Below are 20,376 nucleotides of genomic sequence, written 5' to 3' on the forward strand. Positions count from 1 at the left end.
TGATAGTGATCTCAAGTTCACGGGCTGATTACCAGTTTCCCCTAAGTGAACCTGATGGCGCTATTGGGAGCCAGTTGCGTGGCCAATGTGTAGCCTTCTCTTGCCGCGTAACCCTATATGTCCACCAAGGAGTTACTGAATCCATACAACGCAACTTCGCTGAATCGCAAAACACAGAATCTAATGGCGGACCCACATGTCATAATGGAATGTCTCAGGTGAGACATAGATTTACTGAATTTCTGTGGGAACCACAACGACTGTAGCAAATACGTATAAATGAAAAGCATTAGAACGAATCGCATTAATTCTAATTTTGCAATTAGTTGCTATTCTCAGTAACTGAGATTTATCAATGGACAATTTCAAGTCCACATGAAAAAAAAAACAGTGTACGGAGTCACTGTATTATTACTAAATGTTACACGTCACTAACTTACAGGGTAGTTTCATTGGACGGAAGTAGAAATCGTTCGGTACGAGAGTAGAGAGACTTACGTAGTTGGGCGCCAGGTCGGGATGGTTGGTCTGTATGCCGTCGTCCAGTATGGAGACGACGACGCCCTTGCCGGTGTAGCCCATCCTCCAGGCTCCCGTCACGTTCATGTCCAGGCCGCCCTTGGCACCACCATTCTGCAACAAGCGAGAATTTCTCTATAGTTTCTCTAAGGGTCATTTAAACTTCTGTTTCATATGCTGGTAAATCTCCCATACATTGCGGATACTGCAAGATACAGTGATGTTCCAAAAATATTAATTTCAGTTATTATTTGCAGTCGCCTGTTAGAAAAGGTCTCTTTCAGTATCTGTAAGCGAATAATAGGTCGCTAGCAAGCTGCAAAGACTCTCTAAGCATAGTTTTCGTCTGTCAGAAAAGTCACGTCTGTGTGTGTGTGTGTGTGTGTGTGTGTGTGTGTGTGTGTGTGTGTGTGTGTGTGTGAATGCTGAGTTTGAAGTGAAGCTCTACAGAACGGTCGCGTAACAAAGATTTGAGTTAGCTTGGCCATGTGGACGTTCTGATAAAGCGTCATCTTTCCTCTGCTGACCGCTGGTCCTAGTAGTATAGGGGATAGGCAAAATAATGTAAACACCTTTACTTACTTGGGAATGGTTTATTTATAAGGGGTTGGACCCCCCATTTGTCCGTAATACAGCTGCGATTCTTCTTGGACTACTGGCATATAATGATTGTATAGTTCCAATGGAACGTTATGCCACTCTTCGACGAGAACCTCTTCTATCTCCAGCAGTGACCAGGGAGGCAGATATCTGCTCCGGAGTCTGGACTCCAATACCGCCCACAAAGGTTCGATAACGTTCACGTCCGGGGACTGTGATACCAGGCAAGACGCTGCAGTTCTGTCGCATGCTCCTGGCTGTCTGAATGGGTGCGTTATCTTCCTGAAATGTGGCATCATTGATGGGAAACAACGTCTGAATCACGGGATGCACCTGATAAGCTAAAATGTTCACTTAATCGTTACTTGTAATCGACCCTTTGTGCCTAATGATGGGACAAGCAGATACCGTGATACGGCTACCCACACAATCACACTTCCACCCCCATGCTTAACCGCTCGATCAAGCAATCAGAATTGCAGGCTTTTTTGGCGTCTCCAGACGTAAATCCGGCCCAATGTTAAAATAAGGAAAACGTTGACACATCGGACCATATGACGTGTTTCCATTGATCAGCCGTCCAGGATTTATGCTCCTGACACACTGTTTTACGCTTATATAATTGCGTAGGCTTCCGGGGCCTGAGTCACTCAAAATTCTTAAAATGGTTCTGAGCACTATGGGACTTAACATCTCAGGTCATCAGTCCCCTAGAACTTAGAACAACTTAAACCTAACTAACCTAAGGACATCACTCTACATCCATCCCGAGGCAGGATTCGAACCTTCGACCGTAGCAGTCGCGCGGTCCTGGACTGAAGCGCCTAGAATCGCTCGGTCACCACGGCCGGCTCAGATTCAGTCGACATGAAAGTTTTCTGAGTATAGCACCGCGTTATAATGTATAAAACTACTGCTGCTGGAGAAAAACCAACGTTTCGGCGAAGGTTGCAGCGGCCTTCTTCTGGGTCTCCTTTTTCTCCAGAAGCAGTAGTTTTAAACATTATGACGAGGTACCAAACCCTGAACACTTATCTGTCGACTGTTTTACGCTTCTTTGCATTGCTTGTCGTTACTAATGGTTTCGGTATGGTAACTCGTCCATGAATATTCGCTTTATGGAGCTCTCTGCCGATAGTGTCTATAGATATGGGGTCTCGAAGATGGCTATTGAGCTGTACACTAACTTTATCTGCCGTAGTTTTGTGTTGTTTTGACTCAATTAGTTTTAATCTACGACAATCTATCATTTAGTTTTGATTTGCGCCTACTATTACGTTTACACGATAATGTCTTTCCATGTTTTGTGTAGGCTTTCATAACTGTTGAAACAGTTTCTCTTGAAACATTCATTTAGTTGATTGTCTTGGTTACTGATGCTCCAGCTAATCGGGCTCCCCATAATCTGTCCTCTTTGGAGCTCTGTTAGGTCTTTCATTGCACGCCAATCCCCGCTTCTGAATGCAAGTACGAAGTGTGCACTACTCGTAAACAACCTGCACTTATGCCTATTCCATAATAAACACGCACAGTACAGCGCAACGTCTGGCTTACCCGGCTTCAAACTTAACATCCCATTACTACCACTGCTCATGATATTTTGCCTATCCCCTGTATATTTCGCTCTGTGTGGACGTTGTGTACAGACAAAATGGATCTTTTTCATAAGTTCAAAAATTCATGGTGAGAGCGTTGCTTGCTATAGTGCTTTGGTTTAATTTTCTGTTGTATGATTTTCAGCTGTACAGACGTGTTTTTTATATGAAGAAGGTTAAATCTGTTTGTTGCTGTTGATACTTTGCTCCATGCACAAGGTTAATATCGATCTTTCATTAAGTCATCAGTGGACGTGGCTCATGCTGCATGGCCAGTTGTTTAATTATAGCAGACCGCCCCAGCTTCGCACAGGAAACACCATATATTAATGGTCAATTGTAAGGAAATTTTTTTTGGGCCACTGCTTGAAGATATTCATGAAAGTCAAACAACAGTATCAGGTAACGAAATATCATGACTTTCAAATAAGTCAAATTACTTAAGAAGGACGAACCAGAAAAGTTCTTAGGAAGCACAGATGTTGTATGTTCTATTTTCAATTAGTGTTTCGAGTGGCATCTCATGGTAATGTTAGTAACACATCATGATTACATGAATATGTTTAAAAACAATGTAAATAGTAGAGACGAGCAAAAAAGAAACAAAAAAAACTTGAGACTTTGGCGTTGGCACTTTGGCAGGTTTAGGCAAGCCTATATTCTTCTGTAGGAGATCGAGAAGATAACGCAACAGTAAAAAATATTGGATCAGTTTATTAAAATTTGATAAATCTGGAATAGTTAACTTCAAAATAATTGAGGTCCGCAGGAATATCTATATATTAGTTACTGTCGCTGAATCTATAACTTATCATTTGGAACGATAATGAGTTACGATTCTCAAATACATCTGACTGTTAACTTTGTTATCTTTCTGACTTCTACTATAATTCGCGCTTTTGGATCCGAAAGAAGATTCTGTCGTCGTCAGCTATGATTGCAGACTTTTTATTTATGAGTAGCACTGTGCTCTGTGGTGAGTACACTTCTAGCAACAATGGGGTCAGGCTAGGGTTTTCCTTCTTTGTCGTTCCTCGTTCCGTTGTGAAACACAAAATTTGACATCAGCAAGGGATGCAGCTTTGTATCTTTTACGTAAAGAAAGTGGGCTGTTCTTGCACACTGGGTTTGGCCACAGATTCATTTTGGTATTCAGAACTTCACTTCCTAAGAGTTCTGCCATTCGCTGCTAGATGGGAATTGCATTACTTTCACAGCGGCTGGAGACAGATTAAGCATCGTCCATCCACTATGAACGGAAATATGTACACAAACATTGCTTGTAAATCAGTTTGTCTATTAATAAAAATCAATTAATAGTCCCTACGGTATCTCCTGAGATTAGCACCGGCAAACAGACACAATTACAACAAATATCTTTTGCTTGTAAATGCAAAGAAAAAAGATACATTATGAGGGGGTTCTGAGATCACATGACGCTGATTTTGTTCTGTTTTTGATCAAATGGGGCATTGTTTTACAAAGTGTTTGCTTGGTGGACATATGTAACCTCGTTATTGATTTGTCGTGTTGCTTCGAATTAGCTTTAATCATTTTTCAACTAGAAGTCACTTACAAGTTTTTACTTTCTTCATGCTCAGATCCGATGTGCTCACTCATCACATTACAGCTGCTATAAAGGTAAACTACCATTGGCAGATGGAATATTTATTTCCTTACAGTCACGTCTCTGCAAACACAAGGTAGATTTGAGCTGATGAGAACTTCGGAACAGTGGTTTTTGTGATGCTCACTGTTACGGCTAGGTGTTAGGTTTTATAAAAAGCAGTCTACAGACCCATCACATGTGACAATAATGGAGGACGCGTTCACAGTTGCAGGCTACGTTAGAATCACCAAATGTCTTGGTCATACTTTTGCTTCCATAAGCACAACTGCAAGAACCAGTTATATTTTCCGTCTCGCTATGAGATTTATGCGAGTTAACGAAAGAACAGGTTGCGTTGGCTGTTCATTGAAGCGTAAAATTTTTGTTCAATAAGAGAAATATTTTTATGACATAAATACTGAAGTCATATCCAGTCATGTACTCATTTTAAATTTAAATAGGAGGTGGGAGGTTTCAAACGTGAATGAACCAGTCTACTGTCAAACACAAATGAATTATTATTACTTTGTTTTACAGAAAACAAGCATTTAACATATGTTCTTTTGTTACCTGCTGTGCTGAATAAGCTAAATATTTATTAGCTCTGTTGTGCATTTTCCAACCTCTGTAAGTTAACATATTGTGAAAACATAATTTATTTGTTTATAAAGTATTCAAACCATTTTTTACTAATTTCTTCCTTTGTCACGAAAATAATATCCACTTTTTTGCACAAACACTTTTTTAAAAATGTTTCATATACGCAGCCACGGTACCTACTAAGCTCTCATATCTGTCACTGCGTATCTTAGCACGGATTGCATTTTGAATTGAAAGCGGTAAAGATACTTGATTTTCATCGTTTGTATTGATAAATGCAAAACATTTATGCTATAAAATCACATGAATTTAACTATGGAGTAATTTGTTGAAATGAACACGTGCTATCATTCAAGTTTTAGTTGTATGTTAAATTAAAGAACATGCTGCGTAAGGTCAATCACAACATGATTCCGAGAACCCGCCTGGGTTGTCATGTACGTTAAAACGAACGCTTCCACGACGGGGAGGTATGCCGGCCGCGGATATAATACGTCTGGTGGGTCAACGACCAGAGTTCGGTGTGTTGGCTGGACTGGATGTCGATTTTAAGAGTTTTATCTCATCCCAGTCGGTGGATACTGGGCTGGTTGCCATGTTACACCTTTAATACACGCTACGCAAACATTTAGAACATTCCCTCACACCTGCGCAGGAAATTTAATGTACACGCAGACAGACTTGGTACGCTGTTTCTGCCCTGGGGAGGTGACCAAGAGAGTGGTGACTTTCACTGTTTGGTCTCCTTAAATACATACTCAGCATCAGCTCTCCCTAATTAAGGTTTTCCTTAGTAACAGACTTATCCCGGGGGTAATGAACTGCGTGTGTACTCTGTACGCACACACACACACGCACACACACACACACACACACACACACACACACACACACACACACACAGTAATCTTTTCTGTCTCTAAAAGTTTTTTTCCGTACATATGTGACCAAGCTGGGTGCAGTCATTCTGTGTGAAATATATAAATACGCATACAGCTACTAGGAATTTTAAATAAAATGTTAACGATATTGTTGATGATATTAAGGCAGTCTAGAATGACACAGTTTATTTACTAGGTAAACAGAATAGCAGTTTTCTTAGAATTAGAGTAAATGATTGGCTTAACCCGCTAATGTGCATTTCCTAAATGCAGAAATATTGAGATCGTTAGGAGATGTCACGAAATCAGATTGCAATTCCAAAGACCCGCCACCTCCTGCCCCGACTCCTTCATTTCTGCTGGAATCGTCAGTCTCACTTGCCAGTACACTTGAATACAACCTATGAAATGAAATCACTTTGCTGGTCAATGTTACCTACCACGCGGGTATTTTGGAGTAACTGAAACAATCCTATAGTTCGCCTAATGCGCCTTCTTTGACCACAGTGAAAGTCTCCGTTTAATCGTTGATCAGAGAATAACATTGTAACTGCACATTAATAATTAATGTGGTAAGCTTTCCTACAGAGATCAAAATTCGACAAGACTAAGTGAGAATGTGTGAGTGTGTTACGAGTAACTTGTTTCAGATTTTATATTTGCGTTGTTGGCTTGCAAAATACGGAAACAAAATGAGGAAGGAAATGTTGAGGCAATTTTCTCTGAATACACATAATGTATAACAAAAACACGAATTACCTTTACAGCACGTGTCTATACATATATCTCCCTCACAACCACGTATGTTAGCCAAAAAAGTAAGAACTATGTTTCACAAGCAGCGACGTGTTCGCCAACTGAACAGTGACCCGAATGTCGAATAGGTTTCCTGTAATCACGTCAATGGGCACAATATTTTTGTCCTCAGACTACTGGTTTCAGCCCGTAATTACCAACTCCAGATCTCCTTCATAAAAAGTGTCCTAATATACTGGATTATTTAATATACTTTCACCTTTACTCTTTAATATCATTCTTGAAAAAGTTATCAGGACATGGCAAAAGAAAGTCAAAGGAATCCAAATTGGCATTAGAAAAGATAATAGATTCAATGTGAAGTGTGTAGATTTTGCGGATGACCTTGCAATCCTCACAAATAATAGAAAAGTAGCCACTAACGCCATAGAGAAGTTACACGAAATTGCACAAAGAACCGGCCTGCAAATCTCATATGGGAAAACCCAGTACATAGAAAGAGTACGACAAGACAAATTGCCTATTGTGACAACCCGTGGGAAAATCGTACAAGTACCACATATTAAGTACCTGGGAGAAATCATCCAGCCATCAGGGATCAACCTAAAGGCCAATGAGGAAAGAATAAAAAACTACCAAAAGCATATAAATTCACGTGGAACTATTATAACAAAAAGTCCATATCCATTAACGCAAAATTGAGGCACTACAACACTGTCGTACTTCCGGAGGCATCTGAAACAACACAAATAGGTGGGCAAACTAAAATCAAAGAAATAGAGAAACAAGAAAGGAAAATTCTCAGGAAAATTTTTAGCCCGATACAAGAGCAAGGAATCTGGAAGAAGAGACCTACATCAGAACTATATAAATACACAAACAAGATCACGGATACAATAAGGAAAAGAAGAATGCAGTTCTACAGACATATCCACAGGATGAATGAAAACAGAATTTCAAAGCGAATTCTTAAAGTCATCAACTCAGGCAGGGGAAAAACAAAATGGATAAATGAAGTTGAAGAGGACCTCAGACAGGCACACATAACAGTAAACGATGCAGAAAATAGAACTGAATTCAGGAACGTCATCAAAAAACATAAATTTGACACCACAGCACAGAAGAGACCAGGATGGAAATGGACAGCGGAGCGAAAGAAACAGCACAGTGAACACATGAAGAAAATCTGGGCCCAGAAAAAACATAAACAATCATCATAAAGGATTTCAAGTTCAAGCGCTCTCTTAAATGGGAATAATCGAAAATAATAATAATAAATACTAGATTATGTAGGCAGAAATATGCAGTGAACACACCAATTAGAATATCATTACTTATTTAGATTTGACATTATTTCAGTAAAAATGTTTAAGATCTGTCGTTTTTATAGGTGCACTGAGAAACATTAATCGATTTAAATAAATAACTAAGGTGAACAAAACAATTCCTCTGAGAAAATAATTGGCATAAATTCCCTAGAAACTAGATTCCGTGAGGAACTAAGAAAAAAAATGGTTCAAATGGCTCTGAGCGCTATGGGACTTAACTTCTGACGTTATCATTCCCCTTGAACTTAGAACTACTTAAACCTAACTAACCTAAGTACATCACACACATCCATGCCCGAGGCAGGATTCGAACCTGCGACCGTAGCGGTCACGCGGTTCCAGACTGTAGTGCCTAGAACCGCTCGCCCACAAGGGCCGGCGATGAAATAAGAGTTTTGTATACACCTACGAAACTAAATCTGTTGTAAAAATTATCGTGTCAAACACATTGCCAAGTATATGTCACATTTGTTAACAAGCTTCTCGGAAGACCTATCCATTCATCTAGTGTGCAAATGAGCAATGTAATATAAATTCCGTGAACAAAATACCAAGTGATTTCCTGTTAGACATTTAAAAGGAATATTGCACCATAACTCTGTCAGGTATAATGAACTGCCCTTGCGGCACTCAGGGAAACATCATCATACAGGGGGAGTAATCCTCAGCCTAGGTTTCAGTCACCAAAAGAAGACCCTTTCAGGATGAAAGAGCGGCTAGCGAGGAAGTTGTGGCAGCGGGAGAAGCTATCCAGCGCCTCCAAAGCGTGAAGCTAGGCTACGTAACACTTCTGGCTAAGTTCCATTAAAAGCTCATCAAACAAAATAATCAGAACAAATAAAGTCGCTGCCACCCAATGGCGACATCCAGATGCCACATACTATGGTTATTTATGGGGTTGGATGCATCTGTTGCAGAAGTACTGGTCGGCAGGCTCTCATATTCTCCCCTTCCCACCCCTAATCAGACTCTCGGATGTTCTCAGCTGCCCGTCGACATTCTCTGTACACAATTGCACAGGGGTGCAGTAACAGACGCAATATCCACTCACTTTCCGATAATTACGTCTCCAGTAGCTTCAGACGTCTTGGGGACCTTATGCCACTCGGCAAATTTGCACTGCTGGGTGAAGTGTCAGGTGACTGCCTTCAGCTGGCGAACTTCTCCCTTGTTGATCGCGTGTTCGACCCTGCCGTATGGGCTTTCCAGTCTCTGTTTCTGCTCTGCAGTTCCTGAAGTCCTTGACCTTTTCTAATGACTGCGTAGTTCAGACAAACGCGTTTCACGTTGGCCATGATGAGTGCGACAGCGTAAACACCATCCATCCCAGTGTGGTACGTAGCAGGAGTTGTGCCTGACAAAACATCTGCGGCAGCTTCATTGACCCCAACGCCCGTGGCTACAAACACATACAGTCTCCTGAGCCGGCATTGGTGCCTTCCCTCGAGAGAACGCTCCAGCTGAGGCGCCATCGGTGAATCTGGGTTGCAGTTTCATCTCTGCAGGTGTGGTGAATGAACGTTCTGATTTTGTGGTTTCATTTGTCCCTGGGCACGGGTTTGGTAGAGAAAATTGACATGCACAGAAATGTGCAGTTGTGATTTTTGGAACTGAAAGGTCCTTCAGAATTGTCTCAGTTTTGGGGACGTTATAGGGATCTCTACTTGCGACCAGATGCCAGCAACTTAATTCGGCAGGCCACAAATTGCCATGAACGTAATCAGTATCAGAAAAAGTAGTAGGGACATTTTCCGACGTTATGGTCACAAGGAACATCAACCTGTGGAGTCGAGGTTGTTGGCTTTTAGCAAGCCGTTTAGTATTGCTATTCTGAGTGTACTAGTTAACTTGGAATTTTTGTATACATTAAGTGTATTGTAATTTTGATAGATGAAGTTTATACGAGGGTTGAATGAAAAGTAATGCCTCCACCTTCGTTAATTGGGTTTGGATGGGAATGTTTTAGTAAATAAAACGCAGAAATAATCCTTAGAATGTCATCTTTAATAACCAATATCCACTTTTACACATAATCACTAGCCAATTGGATACATTTCTGCCAAAATGAACAAGTTTTCTGAAGTCGTCACGGAAGAAGTCGACACACTGTTTCCGCAACCATAGTCCCACAATATTCTCAACGTCGTCATCAGAAGCATAATGATGTCCCCACAGAGCGTCTTTCATTATTGGGGACAGATGGAAGTCAGACGGTGATAAATCTGGACTGTATGAAGGATGCCGTGCTTTGATGAAAATCAGTCTTTGGAGTTATGCTGTGGTGGCACGCGAAATGTTTCGTTTTGCATTGTCATGCTGTAGGAAAACATTTCCCTCTTCCTTTCGGATCCCTGTTAGCCGTCGTTTCAGAGTTCGCAACGTTGTGACGTAACGCTATGAATTTATTGTTGTTCCACAATCGAGGAAATTATCGTCGATAACACCACCTGCGTCCCAGAACACTGTGGTCATGCCTCTTGAATTTCTTTTTCTGGGGCGAGTCTTTGGGTCAATATTCCATCGACTGACGTTTCGTCTCCGAGTCGTAAAGTTGTATCCAAGTTTCGTCTCCTGTCACAATTGAATGGAGAAAGGCGTCACCAGTCTCGTAACGCGAGAGGAGTTCCTGGACAATTTCAAATCTGTGCGCTTTCATTTCAGGAGTCAGCAGCCGAGGAGCCCATCGCGCACAGACCTTCCGATAGCCAAGTAAAGCAATAATGTGACCCATACGTTCTTATTAAACGTCGATTGTGCTTGCAGTTTCTCTCTGTGTGATACGAGGATCGTCCTGAATCAATCTGTCAACATTTGCTTGTGAAACTCGTTGGTAGCTGTCATAGGACGTTCAACTCTTTGTTTGTCACACAGGTCAGATGTTTCCGCCTCAACTTCTTTAAACTTACTCGCCCAACGACGCACAGTACTCGCATCAATATAATCACTATAAACTGCTTTCCTTCTCTGACAGATCTTCTTTGGGGTGACACCTTGGGCTGTCAAGAATTCAATGACTGCACGTTGCTTAAATCGCATTGACTGACCATCTGCGCAGGGTTCCATACTTTACACTGTAACGAAACAACCGTTCAATGCTAAGGCTTCCCGCCAACTGGAGCTGTAGAGAAGAGGCTACGGAACAAGCCAGTACCTGTTGCATACCAATGCTGCCAACTGTCGAAGAGATACGAGGGTGGAGGCATTACTTTTCATTTTGCAATGGCGAGTGGATACTCTGATGGCTGACAACCCTTGTGGAGACGGTAAAATAGTCAGGACGGTAGAAACAAAAGCGTCATTCAGTACGCCCAAGCCTACTTTGAATTCGTCAGCAGCTATTCTAATGAGTCCTTCTCGTGTAGAATGACTGGGATGTGTTAGCACTGACTGATAATTTGGAAGCTGCTACGACTCTGGAAGTTTGGTTGGAAGAAGAATGTTTATACGTAACCAGATTAGAGTTAAGGAGTGAGGTAACAGCTACATGACGTACCATGAGGGGCTGAACTAGGCACACATTCCAGTACATCAAAACTGGATTCATTCAGCGCTGCCACAAAGAAAATCATTCTAGATTCCTTATGGAGCATCACAGCAACGGAAAGAATAGGTGGAAACATTCTGGAATAGGATTGGGAAAGCAAGCACGCAAACGTATGAGCTGCCTCAGAATGAGGTGGATTATTCTCCAAGAGGCAGGACACAGACACTAGATGCTTTTCCTCGAAGGGGTTTCCACATTAAACGTCAAGCTTAGTATAGATGCAAAACCCGCTGCTCCTAGTAACACTGATATGCATCCACAAAAAGTGGATACATTGTCGCAGCAGAAGCTGAGTACACCGTGGTGTAGTGGTGATGATGCCCAACTGTTGCATGGAGGGTCGTGAGTACAAAACTTACCTAAACTGTACTGTTATAATTTCTATGTTCGGTTCGAGTACATTCTGGAGGTATTCACAAATGTGAAGAATCACTGTACTGGAATGGTCTGAAGCTGTATATATACTGTATGAGTTCTGGCCGAAGTCAGTTCGCTCCGCGCCCTTGTATGTGCAAGTGCTGAACAAACCTTCGTTAAGTAAATTTAGTGTTCGTCATTCATCTACTTACACCTTGTTCTACGTGACATTATTCTGGTGGAGGAGACAGAAGAAGAAGAGGACCTTACGATGACAGCAACTGTGTGCCATCACATGAGACATCCTTCCGGGTTCTCTGGTGACAATGGCCAAGATCCCAACAAGTGGCTGAAGGTAGGTACATGCTGAAGGTACATGCAAGAAGTTTGAACGGCTTCCTAACGTCGTATCGATGTCTGTGATATAGGAAGCAACTCGTTTCGCAAGTGTTCTTCGTCAGATAGTGAGAGAGGAAGTTCAAAAGGCACTTGGATTGCACGGCGAGCAAAAAACCGAGCCGCTTCAGTAGGTCATAAGGGAGGAAGTGGAACAGACATTGAATCCAATCTCTCGTCCTTCATTTCCATTTAAAACGCTGAAAAAGTCGAGACCCAGGCGGAGTTACGTTTCTACAATGCCGCATGAGGAACCTCTTTGGGCACCAAGGAAGACTGACGTCTGCAGGACCCAGGATAACCAACCAGTATGTTTCCACTGTGGACGACTGGGACATGTGGTGCGCTATTGTCAAGAAAGGTGGCGGATATTTGATTATGCCCGCGCCAGAAGACAGCAGACCGATGTTAGCTTACGCCAACTCCGGCACGACGAAGATGAACAAGAAGATGTGGTGAAGAAGATGTGGCTGAAGGACGACGTAGGTCACCATCGCCGAAAGCTAGCCGCTAGAGAGGACGCTCCCCAACACGCCAATCAAGGTTTCCATCGCTGTTTAGAAGCTCCAGCCGATCACCTAGCCGCCGCAATCTGGAAAACTACAGGGTGCGACCTTCCTTGGAGGTGAGGCAGAAGAAGAAAAAAATCCTCCGTCGTCGATCACTAAAGAATCATAGGAAACTACGCCGATATCCTCGTGGATGGCCGACCAGCCCAGGCTCTTGTGGACTCTGTAGCATCATATTCAGTCATTTCAGTGATGTACCGCCGCCGCCATGTCTGCTCAAAGTGGCTGATGGGAAACATGTAAAACCTACAGGAAGATCTACCATTCGTGTGGATATAAGTGTCCTTACACAGCCCTTAGAATTCGAATAACTGCAGCTGTAGCGGTTATAAGCTAAGTACTGACAAACTTACTTGTGCTCTGTAATACAGATATTAAATTTAATAGATTTTAGCGGTGTTGCGTGCCGTTTGTGGCGAAATAACGACTTAATGAACTTGAGTAATCGTTCGCTCGCTGTGTTTTAGAGAGTTTTCAGTGTGTTGAAGGCGTTAGTAATTTTCGTGCTTTAGTTTTCAACTGACGTGTATTGTTCTTTCTAGTGAAAAATTTCAGTAAAATTTTCATATAATGATTTAACTTCGGTTAGTGTTACAGTGGTAGTTTTAATTTATTGGTTGTAGCTAATAATTTTGTGAAGTTTTGCTGGTACTGCTATCGGCTGTGTTGTAGTAGTATTAATACAAGTAGCTGCTTTCTTAGTAGGCAGAGAATTTCGAGACCATTATTGTTAGTTCTTAAATAGTTCTACTGGTGTAACTGAACTTTGCTACCGTAGACGTACAGTTTTTTTTCAGTAACTGTAAAATTTACCATGAGTGAAATGTGTGGGCTCTGTCGTAGGTTTGTGAGTAGTGTATTACGGTGTGGCATTTGTTCAAAGTATTTTCATAGGGGGGAGTGCAGTGGGGAAGCCAATGGTCATTTTAGGGAGATCCTCTCCTGGGAATGTAGAATCTGTAGTAGAAACAAGTTAATAGAGGATCATGAGCGTAAGACCTGTGCCCTTCAGGTGCAGTTACAATGCGCAAAGGAGGAACTAGACAGGTTGAGGAGGGTGAAGGGTGGTGGGGAATGGGAACTGGCAGTTGGCAAGAAGGTAGCTAGGAAGAGGAGGTACTCAGACAGTTTTACTTTGCATACATGCAATAGATACGACCAACTGTCAGAGTTGAGTGGATGAGTGGAGAGGAGCCTCCTGTAGCCGTAGATGTAGGTAACTTGCAGCAGTCCTCAGCAATTAGGAGGCCTAGGTTAGTTGCAAAGTCTAGCAGAAAGAAGGTTCTGCTGCTAGGTAGTTCCCACGGTAGAGTTGTGGGCCAGCAGTTGCAGGAAGTGTTGGGGAGTGAGTACCAGGTCACCAGCATTGTGAAGCCTAGTGCAGGGTTGGCTCAGGTGACTGAAAGCATAAGGGAGTTATGTAAGAATTTTACGAAAGAGGATTAGGTAGTGATAGTGGGTGGAGCAGGGAACAGTCTCGATAGGGACGGGGAATATGATGTCAGTGGTGACTTGGTTAAGATAGCTACTCAAACTGGTGGTACTAATATGCATTTCGTGCAACTGTTTCAGCGTCATGATCGGCCTCACTTTAATGCGGCTGTTAGGCGCGTTAATGTGGGGCTGGGGAGGGCACTGATGGCGGAGGGCATGGATCACATCTTAGTGGTGCCAGTTGGGTCTATCAGTAGATGGGGTTTCACTAGGCATGGCCTGCACCTCAATAGGTATGGGAAGGGGAGGCTGGCTAAGCTTATAGGTGACAGTGTAGTGGGTGGTGGTAGTGGTATCACTCATGGAAAAATTCGTACAGTAGTTGGTGTTAGAGCTGCACCTTTTTTAGACTGAAGTCAGCTGATAGGTATATCTGCTTAAAGGAAGTGCCTCTAACTAAGGGCTCACCTCCAGAGGATGTAATGTTTCCAAGTAGAGAAGGAATTAGCATATTTCATGAAAATATGAGAGGTATTAGAGATAAAGTTAGTGAACTACTAATAGATGCTAACTCTGAAATTATTGGTATATCTGAGCACCAGTTAAATCATTTGATAATTCAGAGGCTTCCTTTACCAGGCTACAGATTAGCTGGCTGTTTCTCAAGGAGTTCCTTGCGGGGTGGGGGAGCGGCTCTGTACGTAAAAAACAGTATTTCATTAGAGACCATAGACGATTCACGACACTGCACTGAACATATATTTGAAAGTTGTGCAGCATTAGTTGAATTTAGTGAAACTAGACTTCTAATTGCTGTTGTTTATAGGTCCCCTAACTCCGACTTCAGAGCAATTTTGCTTAAGCTAGAGAGGGCTCTTGATTCACTTTGTAGGAAGTACCAGAAAGTAGTTCTATGTGGTGACTTCAATATTAATTTTGTACATGATTGTGCAAGAAAAAGGATGTTGGTAGATCTCCTAAATTCATATGATCTGATGCAAACTGTTTTTTCCAACTAGGGTGCAGGGGAACAGTAGCACATCATAGACAATATTTTTATTCATTCTTCATTACTAGATGGGCATTCTGTTAGTAAAAGGGTGAATGGCCTTTCACACCATGATGCACAAATTTTATCACTAAAAGGTTTTTGTACTCTAACCAATGTCGTATTTAATTACAAACTACGTAGGAAAGTTAATCCAACAGCAACAGAGAGTTTTTCAAAACTTGTCAAAGAACAAGAGTGGCAAGATGTTTACAGTGCCGATAATATAGTTGATAAATACAATGCTTTCCATAACACATTTCTCATGCTCTTTGAGAGTGGCTTTCCATTAGAACATTCTAAATGGGGTACTAGCAGTAATGGACAGCCCGATTGGCTGACTAGTGGGATAAGGATATCATGTGAAACAAAGCGGGAATTATATCAAAATGTTAGAAGTAGTCACAATCAAGATACAGTAGCCCATTACAAACAGTATTGTAAGGTGCTTAAAAATATTATTAGCAAGGCAAAAAGTATGTGGTATGCAAATAGAGTAGCTAAATCACAGCATAAAATTAAAGCCATATGGTCAGTTGTGAAGGAAGTGTCTGGTCAGCAGCACAAGGTTGACGATATAAAGTTAGTTTGCAGTAATAATATTTCTGTTACTGATAAATCAGATATATGTACAGTATTTAATAACCATTTTCTGAGCATTGATGGTAAATTAAATAAAAATTTAGTATCTACAGGAAATCATATAAATTTCTTAGCAAATGCCTTTCCGAGATTGACGTCTGAAATACTCCTCTGTGATACAGACAAGAGGGAGATTGAGACAATAATCTAATCACTGAAGACTAAGGACTCTCACGGTTATGATGGAGTGTCTAGTAGAATACTAATGTACTGTGCTGCACATGTTAGCCTTGTATTTAGCCATATTTGTAATTTTTCCTTTAGGAATGGTCAGTTTCCTGAGCGATTAAAGTACTCAGTAGTAAAGCCGGTTTATAAAAGGGGAGAAAGGGATGATGTAGATAATTTTAGACCTATTTCTATGCCATCAGTGTTTGCAAAAGTTATCGAAAAGGCTGTGTATGTAAGGTTAATTGATCATTTTATATCACACGATTTGGTATCAAATGTACAGTTCGGCTTTAGAAGTCATTTGACAACTGATAATGCTATATTCTCTTTTCTTGGTGAGGTACTGGATGGGCTAAACAAAAAGTTTCGAACGCTAGGCTTATTTTTTGATTTAACAAAGACATTTGACTGTGTTGATCACACAATATTGCTCCAGAAGTTGGACCATTACGGAATAAGGCGAGTAGCTCACAATTCGTTCACCTCTTACTTTAGCAACAGGCAGCAAAAGGTCATTATTAACAATGTTGATTACGGCTGTGATGTGGGATCTGAGTGGGGTACCGTCAAGTGGGGAGTGCCCCAGGAATCAGTGTTGGGGCCGCTCCTGTTCCTTACTTACATAAGTGATATGCCCTCTAGTATTATGGGTAACTCTAAAATATTTCTGTTTGCTGATGACACTAGCTTGGTAGTAAAGGATGTTGTGTGCAACATTGGCTCGGTTTCAGGTAGAACAGTACATGACCTCAGTTCATGGCTTGTAGAAAATAAACTAACGTTAAATCACAGTAAGACTCAGTTTTTACAGTTCCTAACACACAATTCAACAAAACCTAACGTTTTAATCTCACAGAAAGGGCATATGATTAGTGAAACTGAACAGTTCAAATTCCTAGGTGTTCAGATAGATAGTAAGCTGTCGTGGAAACCCCACGTTCAGGATCTTGTTCAAAGACTTAATACTGCCATTTTCACTATTCGAACGGTATCGAAAGTGAGTGATATTTCGGCACGTAAATTAGTCTACTTTGCTTATTTTCATTCACTTATGTAGTATGGTATTACGTTTTGGGGTAACTCTTCCCATTCTAGAAGGATATTATTGGCTCAGAAACGGGCGGTTCGGGCAATAAGTGGTGTGAGTTCACGAACCTCTTTTCGACGTCTGTTCACGAGTCTGGGTATTTTGACACTGGCCTCTAAATATGTATATTCCTTATTGTCGTTTCTTGTTACCAATATTAGTTTATTTCCAAGAATAAGCAGCTTTCACTCGGTTAATACTCGGCAGAAATCAAACCTCCATTTGGATCGGACTTCCTTAACTCTTGTGCAAAAAGGTGTGCAGTATACTGCTGCATCCATCCTCAATAAGCTGCCACTCGAATTCTAAAATCTTAGCAGTAATCCACGCGCTTTCAAATCCAAACTGAAGAGTTTCCTCATGGGTCACTCCTTCTATTCTGTAGAGGAGTTCCTTGAAAAATTAAGATGATTCTCATTGTATTGCTGATAGCGTTTGCTTAAACTTATGGAATGATTTTCTTTCAGGTTCATGAACATTTATTTTTATCTGTTACTACATTTTATGTTGTAAGTTCATGTACTGACACGTTCCATGACCTTGGAGATTTGCTCCTCATTTTGGTCCTACGCAACTTGACATGTAAATAAATAAATAAATAAAACAAGATTGTAGTCATGACGTCATTCTCGAATGGGACGTTTTGGAAGCTTCTCAGGCAGTTTGTGGTCGCTCGAAGATTATGTTGGACGAGATGAGATACTGCGGCCAGGAAGATGCGCATCCGAGTGTGTGGAGACTATGTGTGCTGGATGAAGTGATCATTCCTGCAGTGAGCACTAGAAAGGTAACTGTCACGCGTCATGCCATGCATCAACCCATGGATCTTGCAGTGGAATGTAAAATAAGCAGACCACTGTAGAATAACTTGGTCATCCCAGCCTCCGTCGTCTCGTTTAAGAACGGATTCGGTGAATTGGGGATAGTTAACTGTTGTCGCAGATCCTTCCAAGACGCATGTGCGTAGCACATGCTGAGCGTCATAGAAACCTCCGATGCCGAGTCTGTGGGCGAAATTGGCGCTACCACTATGAGACAAGATCTTCTATCTCGACTATCACCAGGTCCCACTAAGGAACAACAGGGGAAGCTACTTGCCATTCTTCAAGAGTTCTCTGAATGCTTCAATCCACAGGTGAAGAGCATATTAGACAAATCGACGGTGAAACTCTGGATTAGCACTGGAGACCATCAACCAATAAGCCAGAGAGCATACCGTGTTTCAGCAACGGAACGTGGAATAATTCGCGGCGAGGTAGAGAAAATGATGAAGAATGACATATTTTAGTCTTCGTAAAACCCATGGTCGTCACCAGAGGTCCTCGTCAGGAAGAAGGATGGCAGTTGGAGCTTTTGTGTTGATTACAGGAAGCTTAATAAGATAACTAAAAAGGACGTTTACCCTCTTCCACGAATTGACGATACACTAGATTGTCTGAAGAGGGTTAAGTTTTTCTCAACCATGGACATGTACTCGGGATACTGGCAAATCGAAGTAGATGAGGCTGATCGTCAGAAAACTGCAGTCATCACCCCTGAGGGCCTGTGTGAGTTTAAGGTAATGCCGTTCGGTTTGTATAATGCACCAGCAACTTTTGAACGGATGATGGATAATCATCTAGGGCACCTGAAGCGGACGTTGTATCTTTGTTATTTAGATGACGTTATAGTATTCTCATAGACATTTGATGAGCATTTAAAAAGACTCAGGACAGTTCTTGTCTCCAGCAAGGCGGACTGAAACTTAATTCAAGAAATTATGTCTTTGGAGCAAAAGAAATCAAAATACATGGACAGCTTGTGTCAGACGAAAGTGTGCGGCCAGAGCCAGAGAAGGTGAGATCTTCAACAGAATTTCCTATTCCTAAAAGTATTAGAGATGTGAGAAGCTTCCTTGGATTACGTTCTTATTACCGTCGTTTTATCAAAGACTCTTGTATCAGATCCAGGCCAATGATAAATGCATCTCGGGTGGCGCTCAACAAGCTTCTATCGATCTGCTGCGAAAAGCTCTGACGACTGACCCTGTACTTGATCTGTATAATGAGAGAGCACCTACAGAACTACACACCGCGAGTATGGGATCATTGCTGTTCTGGTGCAAATTTCGGATGGAAAAGAGAAGGTTATAGCCTATGCTTCTAGGACACTTTTAAAATCTGAGAGAAACTCTTCAACTAAAGAAGGAGAATGTCTTGCTGTGATCTGGGCCATGTGCAAATTTCGACAGTATCTCTTTGGAAGGCCATTCACAGTTGTTACAGACCATCATTCACTTTGTTGGTTGACATGTCTTAAGGTTCCAACACGACGACTCGACAGGTGGGCACTACGTCTTCAAGAGTGTGACATTACCATAGTGTACAAAAGTGGAAGGAAACACCGAGATGACTACTGTCTCTCAAGAAGTCCTTTGCAAGACGATCAAGTCTTTGATGATGATAGTTACTGTCTCTCCGCACTCCAGGATCTCTCTGTTGAGCAGAAGAAGGACGCCCAGATATCTCAAATTATGCTAGCCGTAAATCGATCAGAGGATGTGAAAGCGCAATTTAAGGTAGCTAATGGAATACTTTGCAAGAAAAAGTTTGATACGTTTCGAAAGAGGTGGCTTCCAGCGATTCCTAAACACATTCTATTCAATGTTCTCCAAAAATTCCATGACATACCTAAGGCCGGACATTTAGGATTTATTAAGACATACGATAGAACCCGCAAGAGATTTTTCGGCCAGGTTTATTTAGGAGTGTACGTCACTATGTGTCGCACTGTCTAGAGTGCCATAGGTGATAGCCAGTTCCTCAGAAACCACCTGGCCGACTCACACCAATTCCACCAGCCGTAACGCATTTCCAGCATTTTGGGATTGACCTCCTCGGACGATTTACTACGTCTGCTAGTGGCATTAGATGGATTATTGTTTGCACTGATTATCTGACACGCTATGCCATTACAAAAGCCGTGAGAAAAGCCAAAGCATTCGAGGTAGCCAAATTCATCGTGGAAGACACTGTATTAAAACATGGTCTACATCTACATGTACATCTACATTTATACTCCGCAAGCCACCCAACGGTGTGTGGCGGAGGGCACTTTACGTGTCACTGTCATTACCTCCCTTTCCTGTTCCAGTCGCGTATGGTTCGCGGGAAGAACGACTGTCGCTCTAATCTCTCTAATTTTACATTCGTGATCTCCTCGGGAGATATAAGTAGGGGGAAGCAATATATTCGATACCTC

At 41.8% G+C, this 20,376-nt stretch overlaps 1 protein-coding gene across 1 annotated transcript in view; it reads right to left on the reverse strand.

Annotated features, from left to right (window-relative positions):
- The window catches only part of LOC126413092 (furin-like protease 2), a 714,734-nt gene that overhangs the window by 370,947 nt on the left and 323,411 nt on the right, over positions 1 to 20,376 (reverse strand). Inside the window, exon 4 of the mRNA XM_050082987.1 lies at positions 499 to 633. Within this exon, the coding sequence (XP_049938944.1) occupies positions 499 to 633 (135 nt within the window). The remainder of the gene's footprint in view (positions 1 to 498; positions 634 to 20,376) is intronic.

This window comes from Schistocerca serialis, chromosome 7 (genome assembly GCF_023864345.2).
Source record: "Schistocerca serialis cubense isolate TAMUIC-IGC-003099 chromosome 7, iqSchSeri2.2, whole genome shotgun sequence".
In the NCBI taxonomy this organism is placed as follows: domain Eukaryota; kingdom Metazoa; phylum Arthropoda; class Insecta; order Orthoptera; family Acrididae; genus Schistocerca; species Schistocerca serialis.